Below are 20,794 nucleotides of genomic sequence, written 5' to 3'. Positions count from 1 at the left end.
GAGGCGTGCCGATCGAGGTTGGGAGTCGTCTCCGATTGGTCTCACTCACTTCCCCCTCGGCTTCCCCCCTGTGGCTTCCGATGCTCCGCCCCTGGCGGAGGGACTCGATGCGGTTGCTAAGAGACACTGTACGCCGAACGGGATCTCTGCGCATGCGGAAGGAGAGATCAGCGGGTGCTTTCCGCGAACTACGGTGGCCCGAAGGGTGATGCTGTTCGTTCGAATGGCAATGTGAAGGCTGAGTCTCCCAAGCCAGATCACCGGCAGGTAACTGGGAGTGACAGCGGAGCTCTGCGGCGGGAAAGGCGTGTGTGCGGCCAACTGAGAGGCTGGTCCAGGGGTCTAAGGTTGGGGAGGCGGCAGTCCCCAGGAAGCGAGGAGAGGGACGCCATGCGCCGCAGCCCCTCCTCAGCTCTCTTTGGCCGAGGGTGCTGGGTCCGTGGCTCATCTTTCGGTCCCTGAGGCCCCATTAGCTACCCGGCTGGGCTTTCCTCGCCTGGCGAGAAAAAGAGGACTCTTTGGGATGGCGGTGACACTCCAAGAGCTTTCACGCAAGGACAGCGACCCTCACGGATTTCTGACAATGAAGGGGAAAGGAGAATGGAAATACGCGAGATGGACATGTTTATTGAGTGCATGTATTCATTTAGCAAGTGTTTATTGGCCGGGCACTGTTCTAGCCGTTAGGGAGATAACAGTGAACAAGGTGGTTGCAATCACTTGTCCTCGTGGAGTTTTCGCTTTAACAGGGGAGACAGATAAGCAAAATTATCACACAGGGTTAGGTTATATAAAGAAAGTCAAGGAGAATTAGAGGATCGAGTTTGACTAGGACGTATTGACTATTTTAGATAGGTAGTCAGGAAAGGTCTCTGAGGAAATGACATTTGAACAGAGATCTGAATGAGGAGGAACCAACCGTGGCAAGATCTGCGGCATGGGGGCGGAGGGAGGAATTTTGCAGGCAGGTAGAATCAACAGTCCAAAGCCTCTGATGCTGGAATATCCTTTGCTGTTTAACAGAAACTGCAAGGAAGAAGACCAGCGTAGTCAAGCCGAGTGAGTAAGAGGGAGAATGATTGATAATAAGATGGGGATGTGGGACAGGTGGCAGACCTTTGCAGGACCTTGTAAGCCATGGTAGAGAAGTTACAGTATCCTATTTATGTTTTGAAAAGATCACTGGCTGGCTGCTCAATGGAAAAGGCTAGCTGGAGCAGGGTTACTGCAAATGTGGAAGGCTACTATAGTAATCCAAACAAGCACTGACATTATTTTAAACTAAGCCATCCAATACACCAGACATTTGGCTACAGCTAATGTCCACACAGAATGGCCTACTTAATTATATAAAGGAAGTAATGTAGTGCATCGATTGCTTTTGTGTAATGAGATATATTAAGATGTTGTGTGGCAGATGGGAGTCAGTGCAAACACTTTCAATTTGCCCCCCCCCCGCATGTTTTCTTTTATACTATCATTCATTCAAGAAATACATGTTTGGTGCTTTCCTCATGAGATACCTATTGGCCTATATTAGTAAACAGCTCGGTCCTGCCCAGGAAAGCTTATAGTCAAAGTGTGGGGAAACCAAACTAGAAAATAATTATAGACAAATGTAATGAGATAAATACTGTAGTATAGGCTGAAAGAGCACTTTTCAGGGCCCCCTAATCCTGAGTTGGAAATGTAAAAGGCTTCCCTGGGACTGCAGGTTTTCAAATTAAAGGTTGAGAGTGGGAGGGAGAAGGTTGAATGTGGCTTAGTCAGAAAGAATGTGCCAAGCAGAGCTTGGGAACCCTTAAAGTGCACAGTTTCTGAGGATTTTAGAGAAAGCCTGTAGCTTAGTTTGTGGAGCAGATTGGTGAGATGATTCCATGAGGCAGATCTTGAAGGACTAGCTAAGCTATATCCAGGGGTTTGGACTTCATCCTAAGGAGAGTGGAGAGGTTTTTCAGAACAAAGTGGGTGTAGGGTGGGCTAAGAATAACCATTTAGCAAGAAATCTGTTAGTTGTCTGGGTGGAAGTGGTATACTGCAGTAGTGCAAGTCAGGGTGGAGAGAAGTGAGCTAAGGAAGGGTCCGGAAAGATGTCCAGATTTCTATCTTGGGTGCCTAGGAGATAGAGTCACCATAAACTGAGAGGTAGAAGAAAAAAAGTTTGAGGGGCCATAGAAGTTGAGTTGAATTTGTGCTAAAGGTGCCTGTGGGACCTCCAAGTGGAACTCTCTGATGGCATTTAGCTACTTGAGTATGGAGCCCAGAAGACAGCTAGATCCTAACTGTGGATTCTGGAATTGTCAGCATGGAGATAGTAATTGAAGACATTGAGAGTCCATGAAATTGCTCCAAGAGAAAGGAGGATTGAACGCTTAAAGATGCCAACATTCCCCCCCCCAATTTTATTGAGAAATAATTGATATACATCACTGTATCTATCAGTTTAAGGCATACAGCATGATGGCTTGATTTACATATATTGTGAAATGATTGCCACAGTAGGTTCAGCTAACATCCATCTTCCCCTCTAGATGCAATGAAAAGAAATGAAAGGAAAAAAGGGAAAGTTTTTTTTTTCTTGTGGTGAAAACTCTTAGAATTTACTCCCTTAGCAGCTTTCCTTATATCCTACAGCTGTGTCAGCAATAGTCATCACGTTGTACCTTACATCTCTAGTGCTCATTTAACTTATAATTGGAAGTTTGTACCTCTTGGCCACCTTCCTCCAGTTCCCCCTCCACCCCACCCCTGCCTTTGATAACCACAAGTTTGATCTCTTTTGCTAGGAGTTTGGGTTTGCTTTTTGTTTAGATTCCACATATAAGTGAGATGATACAGTATTTGTCTTTCTCTGACTAACGTAATGCCTTCAAGGTGCATTCATGTTGTTACAAATGGAAAGATTTCCTCATTTTTTATGGTTGAATAATATTCCATCATATATACATACCACAACTTCTTCATCTGCTTAGGTCACTTCCATGTCTTGGTTATTATAAATAATGCTATTGGGAACCCGGGGGTGCAGATGTGTTTTCAAGGTAGTGTTTTTGATTCTTTTGGATATATCCTCAGAAGTGGAATTGCTGTATCATAATGTAGTTCTATTAATTTTTTAAGGATCCTCCATACTGCTTTCTATAGTGGCTGCATGAATTTACATTGCCAGCAACAGTGCACAAGGGTTCCCTTTTCTCCATATCTTGCCAGCATTTGTTGTCTCTTTTTGATGAGGGTGACTCTTAACAGGTGTGAAGTGATATCTCATTGTACTTTTAATTTGCATTTCCCTAATGAGTGGTGATGTTGAGCATCTTTTCATGTATTTTGTTGGCCTTTTATATGTCTTTGGGAAAAGGTCTATTTAGCTCCTTTGCCTGTTTTTAAATTGGATTATTTGTGGTTTTTGTTACTGAGTTGTATGAGTTCTTTATATATTTTGGGTATTAATCCCTTATCAGATGTATGGTTTGCGAACATTTTTTTTCTATTCCATAGGTTTTCGTTTTATTTTGTTGATGATTTATTCAGCTACGCAGAAGCTTTTTAGTTGGATATAGTTGTACTTGCTTATTTATTTTGTTGCTTATGCTTTAGGTGTCATCCAAAAAAACCATTACTAACACCCATGTCAAGGGGCTTTATTTCTGTTTTCTTCTAGAAGTTTCATGGTTTCAGGTCTTACATTAAAAAGTCTTTAATCCACTTTGAGTGAATTTTTGTGTGTGTAAGATATGGGTCCAATTTCATTCTTTTACATGAATATCCAATTATCTCAGCACCATTTATTGAAAAGACTGTCTTTTCTCCATTGAGTATTCTTAACTCCCCTGTCAGATGTTAGTTGGCTGAATATATGAGGATTTATTTCTGGGCTCTCAACTCTGTTCTGTTGGTCTGTTTGTTTTTATGCCAGTACCATACTATTTTGGTAACTATAGCTTTATAGTATAGCTTGAAATCAGGAACTATGATGCCTTCTACTTTGTTCTTTCTCACGATTATTATTATTATTATTATTATTATTTTTTGGCTATTTGGAGTCTTTTGTGGTTCTATATAAATATTAGGAATGTTCTTTCTACTTCTGTAAAAAATACCATTGGAATCTTAATAGGGATGACATTGAGTCTATAGATGGCTTTTGGTAGTATTGACATTTTAACAATATTAATTCTTCTGATACAAGAACACAGGTTACCTTTAATTTGTGCCTTAGAATTCTTTCATCAGTGTCTTGTGATTTTCAGAGATCTTTCACCACCTTAGTTACATTTATTCCTAAGTGTTTTATTACTTTCGATGCTATTATAAATGGAATCAATTTCTTTATTTCTTTTTCAGAAAATTTGTTGTTAATGTATAAAAATGCTGCTGATTTTCATATTTAATTTTATATCCTGAAACTTCGGCTGAATTTATGATTAGATGTAACATTTTTTTTTGGTTGAGTCTTCAGGACTTTCTTTATATAAAATCATGTCACCTGCAAATAGAGACAGTTTCACTTCTTCCTTTCCAATTCTGAAGCCCTTTATTTCTTTTTCTTGCCTGATTGCTCTCCTAGGACTTCCAATATTGGAGCATGTTGGGGCATGGAGAAGGGTGAAGAGTAGAACTAGGAGGGCAAAGGGAATATATGCCCAGCATGTGACATGCTCTTGGAAAATATCCGTTTCCCCTCCGTCTTATAGTAGAGAGAGGCCCTCTTGCAATCATAATGAACCAGCTTCCATGACTCTGGTGCTAGACAGAGACCATGGGAACCTCTGTCCTTTTGTCTTCCAAGTCTTCTCAGTGCCTTAGCCACCCTCATCAGCCTCCCTAACTTTGGCACCACCCTTGAACTTTCTATAGACTCTACCCACTCATTTATTTATTTGGACAAAATGATTCTATCTTAGTTGGGACAGGAACCTGAATCCTGAAAGATAGCCTTTGTTTAGCGGGCCTCAACTTCTGCCTCTAGAATCACAGCATCTTCATTAATGGGGCAATATACATTAAGTGTCCATTTGGGCTGTGATCAGATCTGAACCTATTATTGCATTAAGCCAAAGCTCAATTTTGGGTTTTCCAATTGATTGGCAAACTGTAGTAGCTTTTCATATAAAGAAAAGCATTTTTTCATTGTAACATTGGCCGTGAAAGTAATTATTTTTCTGAATTTAGATACATGGGTTGTTTAAAGAAAATCTCCTGAAGAAGATAGTGGCGTCTTTTTTATTGTTGTTATCTGTATACAAAGAAGGATTAAATTACTAACAACTTGTTTTTTAATAATTTTGAAATAGGGTGATGGCAGAATGTCTTCTAATGAATAGACTATGCACTTAAAATTTCTACCTAGTTTTTACTTAGGAGTATTTTTTAAGAAGATATTTTTTAACATTTTAAAATACCATTCTGCTCAGTTTTCCATCTAGGAATTTTTTAAATCAAAGTTCTAATACGTTTACATTTATATTTAGTTGATATTAGTGAAATCCTATGCATATTAACACCTGGGATCAGAAGGCTGATGTCTATAGCTGCAATTATTGTATATTTTTTAAAAGATTCTGTTTTTTTATTTTAGAGATAGAGAGCAAGCAGAGGGAGGAACAGAGGGAGAGGGACAAGCAGACTCGCTGCTGAGCATGGAGCCCGCCATGGGGCTCAGTCTCATAATCCTGAGATCATGACCTGAGCTGAAATTAAGAATCAGATGTTTAATCGACCGAGCCACCCAGGCGCCCCTGAAATTATTATATTTTTAATTGAATTGTTAATTTTGAGAAATTGTAGATTCACTTGCAGTTGTAAGAAATAATACAGAGAAATCTTGTGTACCCTTTGACTTGTTTTCTCCAATGGTAGCATCTTCGACAACTATCATACACTATCACAACCAGGATGTTGACATTAGTATAATCCACCGATCCTGTTCAGATTTCCTGTTTTTACCTCTGTTCATTTATCTGTGTGTATATTTAGTTCTGTGTAATTTTTATCACATATGTAGGTTAGTGTTGCCTTCACCAGTTACAAGAACACAAAGATCCCTTGTGTTGGCCTTTATAACCCTACCAACCAAGTGGGAGGGTGCCTCCCTAACCTCTGGCAACCACTAACCTCTTCTCCATCTCTCTAATTTTATCATTTCAAGAATGGAACCACACAATATGCAGCCTTCTGAGATTAGCTATCCAAATTATTGCATGCATCAGTTCTTTTTTATTGCTATGTAGTATTCCAGTATGGTAAGAATGTACTTCTGTATAACCATTCATGCATTGAAGGACATCTGGGTTATCTACAGTTTTTTGCTATTATGAATGAACCTGCTGTGAACTCTCATATACAGGTTTTTGTGTGAATATAAGTCTTCGTTTTACTGGAATAACTGCCCAGGTGTGTAATTACTAGGTCATATGGTAGTTGCATATTTAGTTTCTTATTTTGCTTTAAAGATTTTATTTTTTTTAAGAGCAATTTTAGGTTCATGGTAAAATTGATCAGAAAGTACAGAAATTTCCTGTGTGTATATATATATGTGTATCTCCTTTCCCTCACACATGCATAGCCTTCCCCTGCATTATCAACATCCCCCCACCGGATTGGTAACATCTGTTACAATTGATGAACCTACATTGACACATCATTATTGCCCAAAGTCCATAGGTCAGGCTAGGGTTCACTGTTGGTGGTGTACATTCTCTGAGTTTGGACAAACATTCAATGATACATATCCACCATTATAGGATCATACATAGTCTTTTCACTGTCCTAAAAATCTGTGCTTCACCTGTTCATCGTTTTCCAGTACCCCAGCCCCTGGCAACCACTGGTCTTTTTACTCCCTCTATAGTTTTACCTTTTCCAGAATGTCATATAGTTGGAATCAAACAGTATATAGCCTTTTCAGATTGGCTTTTTTTTACTTAGTACTATGCATTTAAGGTTCCTTCATGTCTTTTCATGGCTCAATAGCTCTTCCTTTTTAGCACCAAATAATATTCCATTGTCTGAATATACCACAGTTTATCCGTTCAGCCACTGAAGGACATTGTCACTGCTTCTGGATTTTGGAAGCTATGAATAAAGCTGCTCTGTATATCTGTGTGCAGGTTTTTGTGTTGACATAAGTTTTCAGCTCCTTTGAGTAAATACCAAAGAGTGCAATTGCTGGAACATATGGTTAAGAGTATGTTTAGTTTTTTAAAGAAACTACCAGACTGTTTTCCAGAGTGACTATACCATTTTATAATCTCACCAGCAACGTAAGAGTAGTCTGGTTCTCCATATCCTCTCAAGAATTTGGTGTCACTAATTTTTATTTCAGTTATAGTGATAGTGGTATTTACTGTGATTTTAATTTACATTTCCCCACTGGCTAATGTGGTTGAACATCTTTTTGTGCACTTTCTTGCCATCTGTTTATCCTCTTCAGAGAAAAGTCTGTTCGTGTCTCTTGCCCATTTTCTAATTATTACTATCTTTTGAAGTACTGAGTTTTGAGAATCCTTTATATATTGTAGATAATAGCCCTTTGATTACATGAGTAGCAGATATCTTCTCTCAGTCTGTAACTTGCCTTTTCATGCTCTTAATAGGGTCCTTTACATAGCAAAAGTTTTTAATTTTGTTGAGATCCAGTTTATCAATTTTTACCTTCTAGAGACTCTGGGGGCTAAGTTTAAGAACTTGTTGCCTAGCCTTGAATCCTAAAGATTTTTCTTCTGCTTTTTTTCTTTTTTCTTAAAATCTTATTTTAAGTTTTAATCCCATGTTGCATTTTCAGTTAATTTTTGTAAAATGTTGAAGTTATTTTAAGTGAAGTAAACTCAAGGTCTTAGTCACTCATATTTATACTGCCTTTAAACTGCTGATGGGCTGATAATCAAAGTATGACCTGTGGACAGTTTGGCTTTTCATCCTGGGTTTGATGTGGCTTTTAAAAGTAATTTAACATAAAAACTCAATCAAATGGATGGACTGATTAATCTTTTAACCTTTGGTTGCTGAGTGTCTTTTGAAAAAAATTGATCTTGGTTGCATTGGGAAGTTGTATAGTAATTGACCTTGAGTTTAGATATTGTGCAGCATGTGAAAATGATTCTAAGGATGGGTATTCTGATTTACAGTACTGTGGGAGAAAATCTAGAAAGTGTTAAAAATCAGACTGTGAGTTATTATTTTCACTTAGGAAGCTTATTAGAAGCCCTCTGTTCATCCATTTTCCTGAGACTTGGAGCATCACAGGAAATTTGAGGAGTACCATAGGCTTTGATATTAGACTTTGTGAGTTCAAAACCTGGCTCTGCAATTTAACTTGCCCTGTAACTTAATCTCCCCTTGCCTTAATTTCCTTATTTGTAAAATAGACATGTTAAGTATCCACCTCATAAAGTTGTGAAGCTGTTACTCACTTAGAACGGTGTCGGTACGTATACATAGTAGGCTCTCGATAAATTTTAGCAATTCTTTTTCTTTCTTTTTTTAGATTTTATTTATTTGAGAGCGCGCGCGGTAGTGCGCATGTGCGCACATGCGAGTGCGCACATGCGAGTTGGCGGCGGGGGGGGAGGGGGCAGAGGGAGAAGCAGACTCCCCGCTGAGCCGGGAGCCGGACTGGGGCTCCCTCCCAAGACCCTGAGAACAGGACCTGAACAAGGCAGACACTTAAGCAACTAACTGAGCCACCCAGGCGCTCCTAAACTTTAGCAGTTCTTATTCCTAAAGCATTGATTGTGTGAAGATGAGAGGGAATATGTTACTTTTATATTAAGACACATATACTTCTATTAGGAATAGAATACACAATTCAAATCATTTATAGTACTTAAACGGTAAAAGAGAGATTTGAGGCAAATTTTATGCTTGGATTGGGTACCCCCTTTGGGCACCTTGTATTCATTCTCCTCTTCCAAGAGGTATTTTCTGAAAAAGACTCTGAAAACGCTACCCATTTCTTGTCCTAATTAAACCTTTCCTAATATTTGTTTCCTTTTCAGGCTAGACAAGATCTCTCCCATATATCCAGTATAGCTGGTTCAAAAACTAGTCTGAGAGGTACACCTTCCTCCAGACCAGCATGGAAAAGAGTTTGAGGTATATTACCCTTGTAACAGACACTTCAGGAAAAAGGGTGTGGTTGGTCAAATCCCCTAGTTCATTTATTCAGGATTTGTCTTTTCCTTTAATACGTAATTCCTTAAAAAAAAAAAAAGCTACAATTCTCAATAGGCTACCCACAGACATTTGTTTCAATGCAGATTTCTTTGGCCAGCATCAGTATTTTAAAAGATATTATAATGAGGAAAGATTAATGCTTAGTCATAGTAGAACCAGCCTAGCACCTATCCTCTTCATTCATTTGGTACCTGTGAAGGGAGGAAAGTAGAGGAAAAATTCTTCCTCTACCCTTCAAGGTCTTCCAGCTAGACTAAGACTTAAATTTATATGAGATGGATTAACAGAAGGAAAAAAAAAAAAAGTTTTATTACGTGTGCACAGAGGCCCAGTAATGACATTGACACCTAAAGAAATGATCAAGATAGGCAGTTTTTGTACTTTTTAGACAAAGAGACAATAAATCTGTGAGGAATTGACAGGACAGAGAAAACTTCACTTTGGGCGCTTTAATTAGTAAGGAATTCTTAAGAGAATTTGGATTGTGCTAGTAAATTAATAAAAAGTAAAAAGGATTGTTTATACAGCCTTCCTAGCTCTAAATTTCCCATCTGTGGAGATCAGGATGTCTCTCCCTCCTGACACTGGGAGGATACCTCTTGCATGGGAGATTTATTTCCTGTTTTCAGGGGGACAGAGAAGGTTTGAGTGTCCTTCCTGCACGGGGTATCTCTGAAGTAACTTTTACTTAAAATAATCCATGTGCCAGAGTGGCACATTTTGGGGCAGCCTGTCCTTGGCACCCCTGCACCTGCCTGACATTTGTGGGCCCCAGTTGATGCTTTTCAATCTGATTACTCACAACCACTCTTATCAAAGAACCTGGGTCCCACGATGATAGAAAATGGCCCATTTCCCCCCTGTAATGCTTGCTTACTTACTTGTCTATGTATCTACTTATTTACTGGTATTCACTTTAGTTTTTCATGCTAAGATGTTTGAACCATTTGAAATGGCCCTTTTTATAGGTCAAAAATGGTTGAATACCCACAATTATTCTCATTTGTGGTAAAATTTAAGGACTTAAAATTTATAGAAATATTATTGAAAGGTTTTTTTTAAGATTTATTTATTTATTTGACAGAGCACAGGGGGAGGGACAGAGGGAGAGAATCCCAAGCAAACTCCATGCCAAGTGGGGAGCCCAGTGCGGGGCTCGATCCCACAACCCTGAGGTCATGACCTGAGCAAATACCAAGAGTTGGACGCCTAACTGACTGAGCCACCCAGATGCCCCTTAATGGAAGTATTATTACTGCTATAGCATTGAAATAAAAAGAATTCCATTTGTGGCTTAAAATTAGACTTGCACATATGATATTAGTTAAAACCTAAAATAGTCTATTGTCACAGAATATTTGACATATAAAAATGTAATAGCTCATGTCAACTTCAATAGAAGAAGTCAATAGTTTTATTGGGAAGAAATGTTACTGTCATAACTAAAATATAAAGTGAAATAAGTACAATGGAAATGGACTCGGAAGTAGAATATGAAAGCTTGTTTCTGCTTTGGCAGATAAAACTCACCAGACAATTAAGAAGGTGATTTTATTCATGCTATTTCAACAGGGAGAATGTTCATTAATGGGATACCTCTCAAAGAGGAAGGAGGAAATGTGGGGTTTATGAAACAAGGGGAGTCAATGTGGAAGCATAGAGGTGAGGCCTGTTTGGGAATATGGTGAGCCGTTTCTTGGATCATTAATCATTCTTGCATTCTAGAAGCGCAGTGTTCAGGTAACAGATAACGTTGAACACTATCAGATGGAACACGGTTCCCATAATTAGTTATGTTTCCAAATCATGTGGGATATTCACCACAGTTTCAAAAGAGGATTTAGAGAATCTCTACCAGAGAAAGTTTCATTCATAACTTTAGGTTACAATCTATAGGTTTCTTAATACTTTTTTCTACACTTTAGGTCAAAAGCAAGGCAGTTGTGTCCTGTGGAGGTGATCAGGAATTGAAATTCCTTAGAAGCTAAGCAAGGGGGAAGAAACCAGTGGAGAGGGAGGTGTAAAGACCAGGGCCAGGTCAGTGGGCCATACCATAGAAGTGAGACCCAATGTAAATGACAGCCCTCCTAGGACTCCTCCAGCGAGGACCAAGGTTAAAGATGGACTGGGCATTTATAAATGGGCCAGAGTAGATGGGGAAAGTCCTTGGACTTTATTAAAGGATAAATTGGAAGAGGACAAAGTCATGACCCATACAAAATGAACTTGTATCAGCAATTTTATTTAACTCATTAACTAATGAAAGAACTAGGCAGATGTCACAACCATTTTAAGGGAAAAGTTAAAGAACCATGAATTTATATGGAGTAAAGGAATGTTGAACTGAGTTTACAAATAGAAGCAAAACTGGCTTTTCCCTCTGAAAGGAGGGTTGCCCCTCCACCAGACAAGTATTTGCATGACTATAGACAAGAATTTGCATTGCCGTCGGCAATCAACAAATTTACAAAGGTGTAAAATAGCTCAAAGGCAATGAAAGGACTGAGCCCCAAAGGATTATAAAATTCCTAGAGGCTCAGCACTCCTTTGGAAGGATATTCCATAATCTCTAGCTTCTGCCAAAGTCTTAAATTTTTCCCAGCCATGCTTGCTCTATAGTAACTACCTTAATACTCATATTACCCATAATTCCTCTAATACTCACCTTTCAATGATTGTCCATATTCCTTGCTTTACAAGCCATGCCTGACCTTAAACGTCCATTCCCTTCTCCTCACTCTTGCTGGTCTCTGTCGTGTCAGAGTCCGGGACAGCGAGGGTATCTAAAGTTGTATCCAGCTACAAGTACAGTGTGCCCACGTTTGGATTACTTTTGCTTAACATCTTGTCTTTTTCTTGGCATGGCATTTTTCCTTTTTTTATTTAATGTTGAAAGTGCTGACCAAGGATCTTCCTATCATTTAATTTTAACTTGTGAATTAATCATCAATAACCACAGTAGTGGGACCACACAGCGATTTAACTAGGTTTTCATCTGTAAGTTGAAGGTGAAGGTTAATTAATTGGAGGTGGCCCCGTGGGTGTCAGCCTGCCGGGTTATGCCCCCCCACACCCCACAAGGGAGGTACCACTGGCATCTAGTGGGTAGAGGCCAGGAATGCTGCTGAACTTCCTACAATGCACAGGCCAGCTCCCCCCCACAACGAAATTATCCAGCCCCTAATGTCAGTAGTGCCAAGATTGAGAGGCCCTCATGGTCCATTGAAAAATGTTAGAGGAAAGGTAAAGTTCTGCTATGATAAAATTAAAAATAATTTTATGGTCTTAAATCTGTATGGAAAGCATACATTTCATTTTTACAGTCTTAAAATAATGTTATTACCAGTTTTACATTTTAGAAATTAAGCAATCAGTGTTACCTTTAACTTGAGAGGCTAAATGATTAAGTGGAAACAGATGCTTTTCCCCTGTAATATGATGTATATGACGCTTGTAATTTTAAAATTACTGTTCCTATTTTAGGTTTTACTGAAGAAACACCTTACAGATTTGTCGCATTTCTGAGATTAATATATACAGTCTGGAGTTGTCAGCTTTCTTACGAGATATATTTTGGCAGTCCCAATGAACGCTTTCTTTGACGTTTTAGAACAATTATACAAGAAGGTACTTCTGGGAGCCACACTTGAAAATGAGAACCATGATTACATCTTTTATCTCAACCCAGCATCTTTGGATCACGATTGCTCTACATCCACCTCTTCAGAATGCCCAAAGCCCCATGGTGTCCAGGACAAGCATCAGCCATCCTCTGCCAGTGTGGCTACCATTTCTGTAGTGCCTGTGTGTTTGCAGAAATACTCGCCGATATACAGCACCCGAGAAATAATGCTCCTTCAGTTAACAGTTATCAAAGTGATGGTAACCAGAATATTGTCTGTTGAAACTGACTTCCGGGCAAAGGAGAAATACAGAGATATAATTAAAATTCTTTTAAAATCATCTGACATCGATTCTAAATTAGTAAGCCATTTGTTTTCTGTGGGGTTTTTTTTTTGTTTTTTGGGTTTTTCTTTAGATCCAGATTTTGAAACAAAAGATTTAAAAACATTCAGTAGTAGTGGGTAAATTTATTTGTTTTCCCGTAGACCTGTATGTTCCAAAGCTCGGATAAATTGTTATCTCACATGGCTGCAAAGTGCCTTGCACTACTTCTGTATTTCCAACTGAGAGAAAAGGTAAGATAAGTAATCAAATTATACTATTTTCTTTTATGGTTTCTTTAAAATTGTTCTTTGGCATTCGATTTTACCCTTCAAATGTTTGTATCAATAAAATGTTTGCTCATTTAATAACATATAAATCCATATAAATCCGTAAGAATGGGGTAATATAATAGTGACTTGTATCAAAGATTAGAGTCTTAAATATCTCATAAGTCATCATAAATCAGATTCTTCATCTGAATGATGGGTTTCAAGTCAGTCCATAACTTCTTCAGTTTCTCAAAGGAGCAGGTAGGCCTGCTTCCTTTTCTCAAAAAAAAGATTTAGGAACCTCTGCTGGAGGCCAAGACCATTTCACAGGTTTAACATAAATAAATTCTAAGAATGGTCTTCAGCATGATGAAAAAAATACACACAAATCGAGCATCAGATTTTTCTCTTATCTCTGAGTTAGTTAATAAATGTAAACATCTACCAATTTATTTAAGCTATAATTACTCGTTCCTTTCTCAAAATAACATTTTCCCCTAAATATGAAAAGGTGCATTAGTAGTAGAAAATTTGGGAAATGAGAGAAAGTATAAAGAACAAAATAGAAGTCACACATCACTCCACCACCTAGAAATAATCACTGCTAATATTTTCATGTTCCCTGTTGAGCCTTTATTTCTATGACACATTGAATTTCTTTACTTAAAGAATATTAGGATATGTGTGTCTTTCTTGTTTTACCAAAACTAGACTCTTTTTTTTTTTGCAAGGGAGTAAACAATGTTATATAGAGTTGTGTTGTATATAATAGATAATTTGCAATTGTAAAGAAAATTTTCTACTATAACTTGCTACTTTTTGTTTTCTCACTTGTAGATAACATTTAGTAATTCCTGGATTGCTTTTTGCCAAAAAAATCTTTCTGAATACCCTGAAAATGAGAAAGCAGTATACTGCCTCTGGACCCTTACTGTTATAATAAAAGAAATCTTTAAAGATACATGTTCACAAAAAACAGGTATAAATTATGGTTCCCCATAAATGTCATTCTTTTGCTCCCAAGGAGTATTATGTTTATAATGAAAATTAAAACTTAATTTATAGCATTTGATCTTCCTAAAGTATGAAAAACTAAAGAATCTTACTCCAAATTTTTTGACTGAATCTATCCTTTTAAAATAAAACATTTTTAAGGCAAAAATTATAGCTATTGTTATATGTCTCTTTTGATATTTGTAAAATGGATAATTAACTGGTTATTAGCTGTTATTCTTTTATTTCAAGTTTTATTTAAATTCTAGTTAACATATAGTGTAATATTGATTTCAGGAGTAGAATTTAGTGATTCATCACTTACATATAACACCCAGTGCTCATCACAAGCATCCTTCTTAATCCCCATCACCCATTTAACCCATTCCCCACCCCCCACCTCCCCTCCAGTAATCCTCAATTCGTTCTCTATAGTTAAGAGTCTGTTTTCTGGTTTGCCTCTTTTTTTCCCCCTCCATGTTCATCTGTGTTGTTCCTTAAATTCTACATATGAGTGAAACCATATGGTATTTGTCTTATTTCACTTAGCATAACATACTCGAGCTCCATCCACGTCTTTGCAAACAGCAAGATTTCATTCTTTTTCATGGCTGAGTAATACTCTATTGTGTATGTATACCATGTCTTCTTATTAGCTGTTATTCTGTGTATCTTCATTTGTTCACAGTCAACAATCCAAATTCATTTTTTCATCTTGTAAAGCAGTAATATTTATAACAATTGAATTGTAAATTGTGTTTTAAGAAGCCTTTACTTTTCCTCTTCTTTATAATTACTGTTTTAATCATTGCAGAAATTCTAAAGCAGTTCCTGACTCCTTTTGACACTATTTTCGAAGTTTTTTACAATACGTTATTTTCTCAGCATTTTGAAAGCTGCCAAGATACCTCTAAAATAATAAACAGCTTGGTATGTTCCCTGGAATTGCTCGAACTTCTTATAGCTTCCAGAATCCATCTGAAGCTACATTTCACTTGCCAGAGGATTTTGTTTTTGAAACCTTCTCGTGTGCTAAACGTTATTACCTGGCCTGTTCAGGCTTTTGTCAAAAGGAAGTTCATCATATTCATCAAGAAGTGCCTTCTCTGCAAAGTGGGCGAAGACCTTTTTCGGGGATCTAACCCTGCCCTTATGCCACCAGATCGGCATTTAGATGTAGATATGTTGGCTTTAGCTGAAGCTGTTTTGCAAGCTGTGGATTTGGGCTTATTGAGGACGTTGTCTGTCCATGGAAAACCTCCCTGCTTCGGTGGAGATGAAGTTCTGCCTACGTGTGAGCGCGTTCCCGGTCCAGATCATGTTATTCTCAGAGCAGCAAGCCTGCTTATCATTAAATCCTTAGAAATCAAGTTTCAAAGTTGTGCTTCAGCAAATGAAATGAAAGGTAATTCTCTGAACTCCTTTTGTGTACAAAGTAGTGAGTAATTGTTTACTGATGTAAAGTAATTCATAATTTTCACATCTTAGGACTCTAACTCCACTGATTAAATCTGCGTGTTATCATAATTATAATTTATCAAATTTCTTTAAAAAAAAGAAGAACTAGAATTATAGCAAGAAACATGTCAACATTTTGTGGGCTAAGCTGAGTTTATGTACCATAATTAATGACTAAGGTTAAAAACAAAAGAGGTGCCGTTGAGTCACCTCAAAGCAAGTGATACAAGGCATTTCAGTTCAGATATTTGTAGTATTTCATTCGTATTTTCCTTCATAAAATTCTGTAACTAATTTATCAATAACTAGAAAGTGAATTGAAATTAACATGTGAGAAGTTACATTGATTAAGAAATTGTGGCATATAATGTCCAGGATCTTAACTCAGTCCAAAGACAACTGTTTAAAGTTGGATATTCAGTTTAGGTGGTGAGGAAGACATGTCTTCCATTTCATCTGCTCAAAAGGAATAATAGACGTCTCTAAACAAGTGGCATATAGTTTTAGTGGAAGGTTTTAATTTTAAGCAGGGACTTCCCTGCTTCGGAAGTCGCTTACCTTGTAATTACTGAGAACTTGGTATCAATCTGTGCGGTTATAATATACAACACTAGGTGGCATATGTTCTATAATTCTGAGTTTTAAATTACAGTTAAAACTCCCCAAAACTTTTTTTGGTTTTTGTGCTTCATAGTAGTACTTTCTTTTAATACTTCAAACAAACAAAAAAATTTTCCTGTTATTTTAAAGGCAAATAATTTTTGCTTGGTTGCGCTGTTGCCTCTAGTAATGGCAGTGTCATCCAATGAAGCGGTGTCTTTTGTCTGACTACTCATTCATTTATTTATATGCTTTTTGCAAGAATTCATGTAACTCTAATTTCTCCAAAATAATTAGTTATCTGGTACTTGTGTCAAGTCAATGATCTGGTTGTACATTTTAATTGTATCCTCTTGAGTGACTCACTTTTTTTTCTCTTGACATTCAGTTTCCTAATTTGCAAAGTAGAGATAATACCTAACTCACAGGCTTTTTGAAGGTGTGAATTATGATAATGCCTGTTGGAGTACTGGAGATGCCTATAGATAAAATTATAGTAAGATGTTAATGCATTCATAAGCAGTTGCCTGCTGTTTGAAATTTGCATTTGTTGAAGTTGATTTACAGAGTTTCATGTCTGAGTTACTGACCTTCTTAAAGCCTCACCTTCAGCCGTCCCTTCAGTCCCACAGTCCATGTGAGTGGATCTCCAAGGTCTTCATAGAACAAGACGACGACATGCTGGAGGCTGCCAGAGCATCGCTGGGCATCTACCTAAAGTTGACCAGGCTAGTATATTTTAAAGTAATTTTACTACGTGCCAGAAAAGGAGAAAACATTTTTAATAATGTGCTAGACATACTATTTACTTTCCATCATTAAGGGGAAAAGAAAACTCCCTAACAATCTTGTGGTTTCCTTGTAAGTTCCAAATCCTTGCTTTAACCCTGCCCTGCATGAAAATGAGATTACATTTGAGTTCTCATTATGAAAACTTGGCTGGGTAGGCAGATGTGGGGGAGTAGAACTAAGCCGGGGAGCCAGAAAGCATGGGTTCTGGTTTAGCTGCATCTGTTTTACCTGTGCGATTGGAAGTAAGCTCACACTGTTGTCTGAACCTTCATTTAATCGATGTTTAGAAATGCTTTTCGCCCCCAAGACTGACTTTTCCATAATGAACTTCAGTGTGGTGGTTTTTGCCTTTTTAAAGGTAACCTCAGCCTTATAAGTAACCAAAGGAACAGCTCGAAATTTTCATTTTATTATACAGTTGAATGGGGGCTGATAGCAACTTGAGGCAGGTCTCCAAGGTTGGTCATGAAGCCGTGTTACTGATGACATGTCGTGCTGAGCCTGTTCCCACTTTATTAAAGCAGCTGTGCATGGGGTCATATCATCCTGTGGCAAATATCTGTAATTGGTTATGAAGCTCGTAACTGATGACCTTTTACACTGTTTCTGCTCAGCTTTATTAAAACCCTAAAGTATTTGCTTGATTTCCATTTCTTTCTTGGCTTCAGAGAAGGGGCTTTCTTCCTAATGACCGACGGTGCAGTGTTGTGCTGCCAGTTCGTACTTGTATTATGGCACTGTTGGCAGTGGCTGCTTTCAGACTGTAAGTGTTTGGGGCCAGTTTTCAAAAGGTTCTAATCAAGAACACAAAATGCCTGCATGTGATTTGAATTAGGCTCCCAAAGGGTGAGATACAAATTCAGTCTGAAAATGCGCACGCCTATTAGAATACATCTTAGCTGACTCCTTACTGCTGAGGGAAGAGGAAGCCTCTGAATTAAATCTCTAACTTTCTTCACTTCAGTGTGTCCCAAGAGGCATGTGCTCATGTCATATGTATTTTTTTTTAATGTAACTATATTAGTTAAGATTGTTTGGTTGTAAAGGATAGAAACCAACACAGATTAGTCTTAGCAAAAAAAAAAAAATATTTATTAGCTCAACGTTTGGAAATTCATTCCAAGGGGCATGTTGGCATCAGGCATCACTGTATATATAGGGATTCAATCATGTTGGTCATTGCTTTTTTTCTGTATCTTGCAACTCTGAATTCATTCTCAGGCGGGGCTACCAGCAGTGCCTGGCTTACAACAGCCATACAGTTATCATCTTTAGTAGCTCCAGCAGGAGTTCCAGAGGGGGGGATCTGATTAGCCCGCTGGGGTCGCAGATTCATGTTGGAAGCAGTCATTGAAGCCAGGAGCATGCAGCCCTCCGACTGGTCGGTCTAGGTCATGTGCCCACCCCTATTGAGTAGAGTGTGGAAGGAAAAGAAGGAGGTCAGTCTCCAGCCCCGTCTTACCCCATGTAATTAGTTGCCTGTAGGAATGAGGAACTCTGATGTCAACAGACAGGAAGACAGAGGACTTTTGTTCGTCTGACAATAACTAGAACGATCAAAGTCTGTGGGTTTTATTTATTGAGTTAGATTTATATGGAGTTTGTAGAGGAAGAGATTGTTTTGATTTTTTTTCTCTTAAAATAGTGCATAGATTAAAAAATCTGATAGGGGAATTTGTGGTATGTGAATTATATCTGTTAAAACTGTTATTTTTGTAAAAAGTCATTAATCTGGGGTCTCCGTTGCCTTGATTTTCAGACAAAGTAAAGCTACTGAAAGCTCGACCCAAGAAAAAGAAATGTGGAACCATCACACGCATGAATATGGCTATAATCCACATTGTATTTTCTTATTCTTATTGAAAAATATAGGATTTGATTCTTCGGTTCTTCTTGACTTTTTGATTTCCTCAGAAACCTGTTTCCTGGAATATTTTGTGAGATATTTAAAATTACTGCAAAAAGACTGGGCTCATTTTTTCACAATTTGCAAGTATTTTGACGGAACTGAATCTAAAGATAGCATAAACATTTGTGGTTGTCTGTCCTCACTTGTCCAGGATGGAAACAGCAACCAAACAGAACTTAGCCCTTCCACTGCTCTTGGTAGCCCCAGAAGCGCTCATGCTTCGGTCTCCTGGGCTTCTGATGTTTCTTCTGGCTGTCTGAGCCAGTCTGTGATGTCCAAGGAGATCTGCGCCACGCTCCAGGCTGATAGTCTGCCTCCCCGACGAGCTTCTCGAAGTCTGGTAGATTATGACAGCTCTGATGATTCTGAAGCAGAAGGCACAGACCAGCACTCCACAAACAGTAAACAAACATGTTTACACCAGGAAGCAGTGAAGGAATCTCAGGACACCATTGGAGCAGGTGTGGATAAAAAACACCTTAGCCTGGAGCCTCAGTCAAGGCCTCTGCTTCCAAAACAGTCAAATATTCCCTTCTCTGTTGATTGTGACAGAGTCCCAAACGACGTCTCCGAAGTGGGACTATCTTACAGAACACTGAAGTGCTTTGAAGAGTTACAAGGTGCCATTTACCGTTTGCAGAAGAAAAATCTTTTCCCGTATAATGCCACAGCACTTTTGAAGTTGTTAAAACATATTGAGACAATATATAATGAGAGTACAAACGCTTTGTAAAACAGTAGCATTTTATTTCCAGGAACTGTTTTTCCCTGCTATAAATTGTGCCTTAATGAGATAATCGTAAAAATAAATCAATAAATAAATACCCTCAAAAGCACTGTCTAAATCATGTCTGTCTTTTTGCCCTTTCAGAGTAGCCTAGCGACTGACAAAGACCCTCAAATGACAAGTCAGCTGAGACAGTTTTATGTCACTTGAAATTTACAGTGGTTCAAACACAAATTTGGGATGGATATTATATTAGTTTGCTAGGGCTGCTGTCACGAAATTACCACAGACTTGGCGACTTAACACAAATTTATTCTCTCGTAGTTCTGGAGACTGGAAGTCCGTAATCAAGCTGCCAGCAGGGCCATGCTTTCTCTCAAGGTGCTAGGGAAGAATCCTTCCCCGCCTCTTCCTGTCTTCTGGCGATTGCTGGCAGTCCTTGGTGTTCTACAGCTTGGAGCTGTGTCAGTCCAGCCTCGTCCTCGGTTGTCACATGAGGTTTTCTCTGTGTATGCGTGTGTGCAAGTTCCCTCCTGTAGACACCAGTCACTGGGTTAGCATCCACTCTTACCCAGTGTGTGATCTCCTCCTAACTTGATTACAACAGCAAAGACCCTACTTCCAGATAAAGTCACGATCATGGGTTCTGGGTAGATGTGAATTTTGGGAGGGACGCTAATCTAGTATACTTATTATTTCCCTTGGAGGTATTTACGTGTAATGGGATATGTAAAATACTTAAAATGTTAGCAGGTTTGTTTTAAGAGAGGTGGTTAGCTCTCTGTATATGTAGGTGTATGGTCTATTCTGTGAACATGAGTCTATTCTTTAAAGCAAATTTTTAGTCACCAGATAGTTTTCCTGGTTAAAATTATTGTGAGGGGCACCTGGGTGGCTCAGTCAGTTAAGTGTCCAACTCTTGAT

General features: G+C 38.4%; 1 protein-coding gene across 8 annotated transcripts; it reads left to right on the top strand.

Annotated features, from left to right (window-relative positions):
* LINS1 (lines homolog 1) lies at positions 1-19,984 on the top strand. Of its 8 annotated transcripts, XM_034667945.1 has the most exons (9): positions 1-267; positions 8,997-9,093; positions 10,747-10,836; positions 12,658-13,158; positions 13,284-13,373; positions 14,229-14,370; positions 15,199-15,789; positions 16,999-17,170; positions 18,994-19,984. In XM_034667945.1, the coding sequence occupies exons 4-9, from the start codon at positions 12,760-12,762 to the stop codon at positions 19,874-19,876; spliced, it is 2,277 nt and encodes a 758-aa protein (XP_034523836.1). In that variant the 5' UTR covers positions 1-267; positions 8,997-9,093; positions 10,747-10,836; positions 12,658-12,759; the 3' UTR covers positions 19,877-19,984. The 8 variants fall into 8 exon arrangements, with proteins under 8 accessions (XP_034523836.1, XP_019658762.1, XP_002922720.1 ...); XM_019803203.2 differs by lacking the exon at positions 10,747-10,836 and having other exon boundaries at positions 2-267; XM_034667948.1 differs by lacking the exon at positions 8,997-9,093 and having other exon boundaries at positions 178-267.
* The last annotated feature ends 810 nt before the right edge of the window (positions 19,985-20,794 follow it).

This window comes from Ailuropoda melanoleuca, chromosome 9 (assembly GCF_002007445.2).
Source record: "Ailuropoda melanoleuca isolate Jingjing chromosome 9, ASM200744v2, whole genome shotgun sequence".
Taxonomy (NCBI): domain Eukaryota; kingdom Metazoa; phylum Chordata; class Mammalia; order Carnivora; family Ursidae; genus Ailuropoda; species Ailuropoda melanoleuca.
This window is presented reverse-complemented; position numbering and strand designations above follow the sequence as displayed.

Bases quoted from the DNA above. Each gene is read 5' to 3' on its own strand.
- LINS1 (XM_034667945.1), top strand. From the start codon at position 12,760: ATGAACGCTTTCTTTGACGTTTTAGAACAATTATACAAGAAGGTACTT. The intron at 14,371-15,198 runs GTATAAATTATG...TAATCATTGCAG, and splicing joins TACATGTTCACAAAAAACAG to AAATTCTAAAGCAGTTCCTG. The intron at 17,171-18,993 runs GCTAGTATATTT...CTTGATTTTCAG, and splicing joins ATCTACCTAAAGTTGACCAG to ACAAAGTAAAGCTACTGAAA.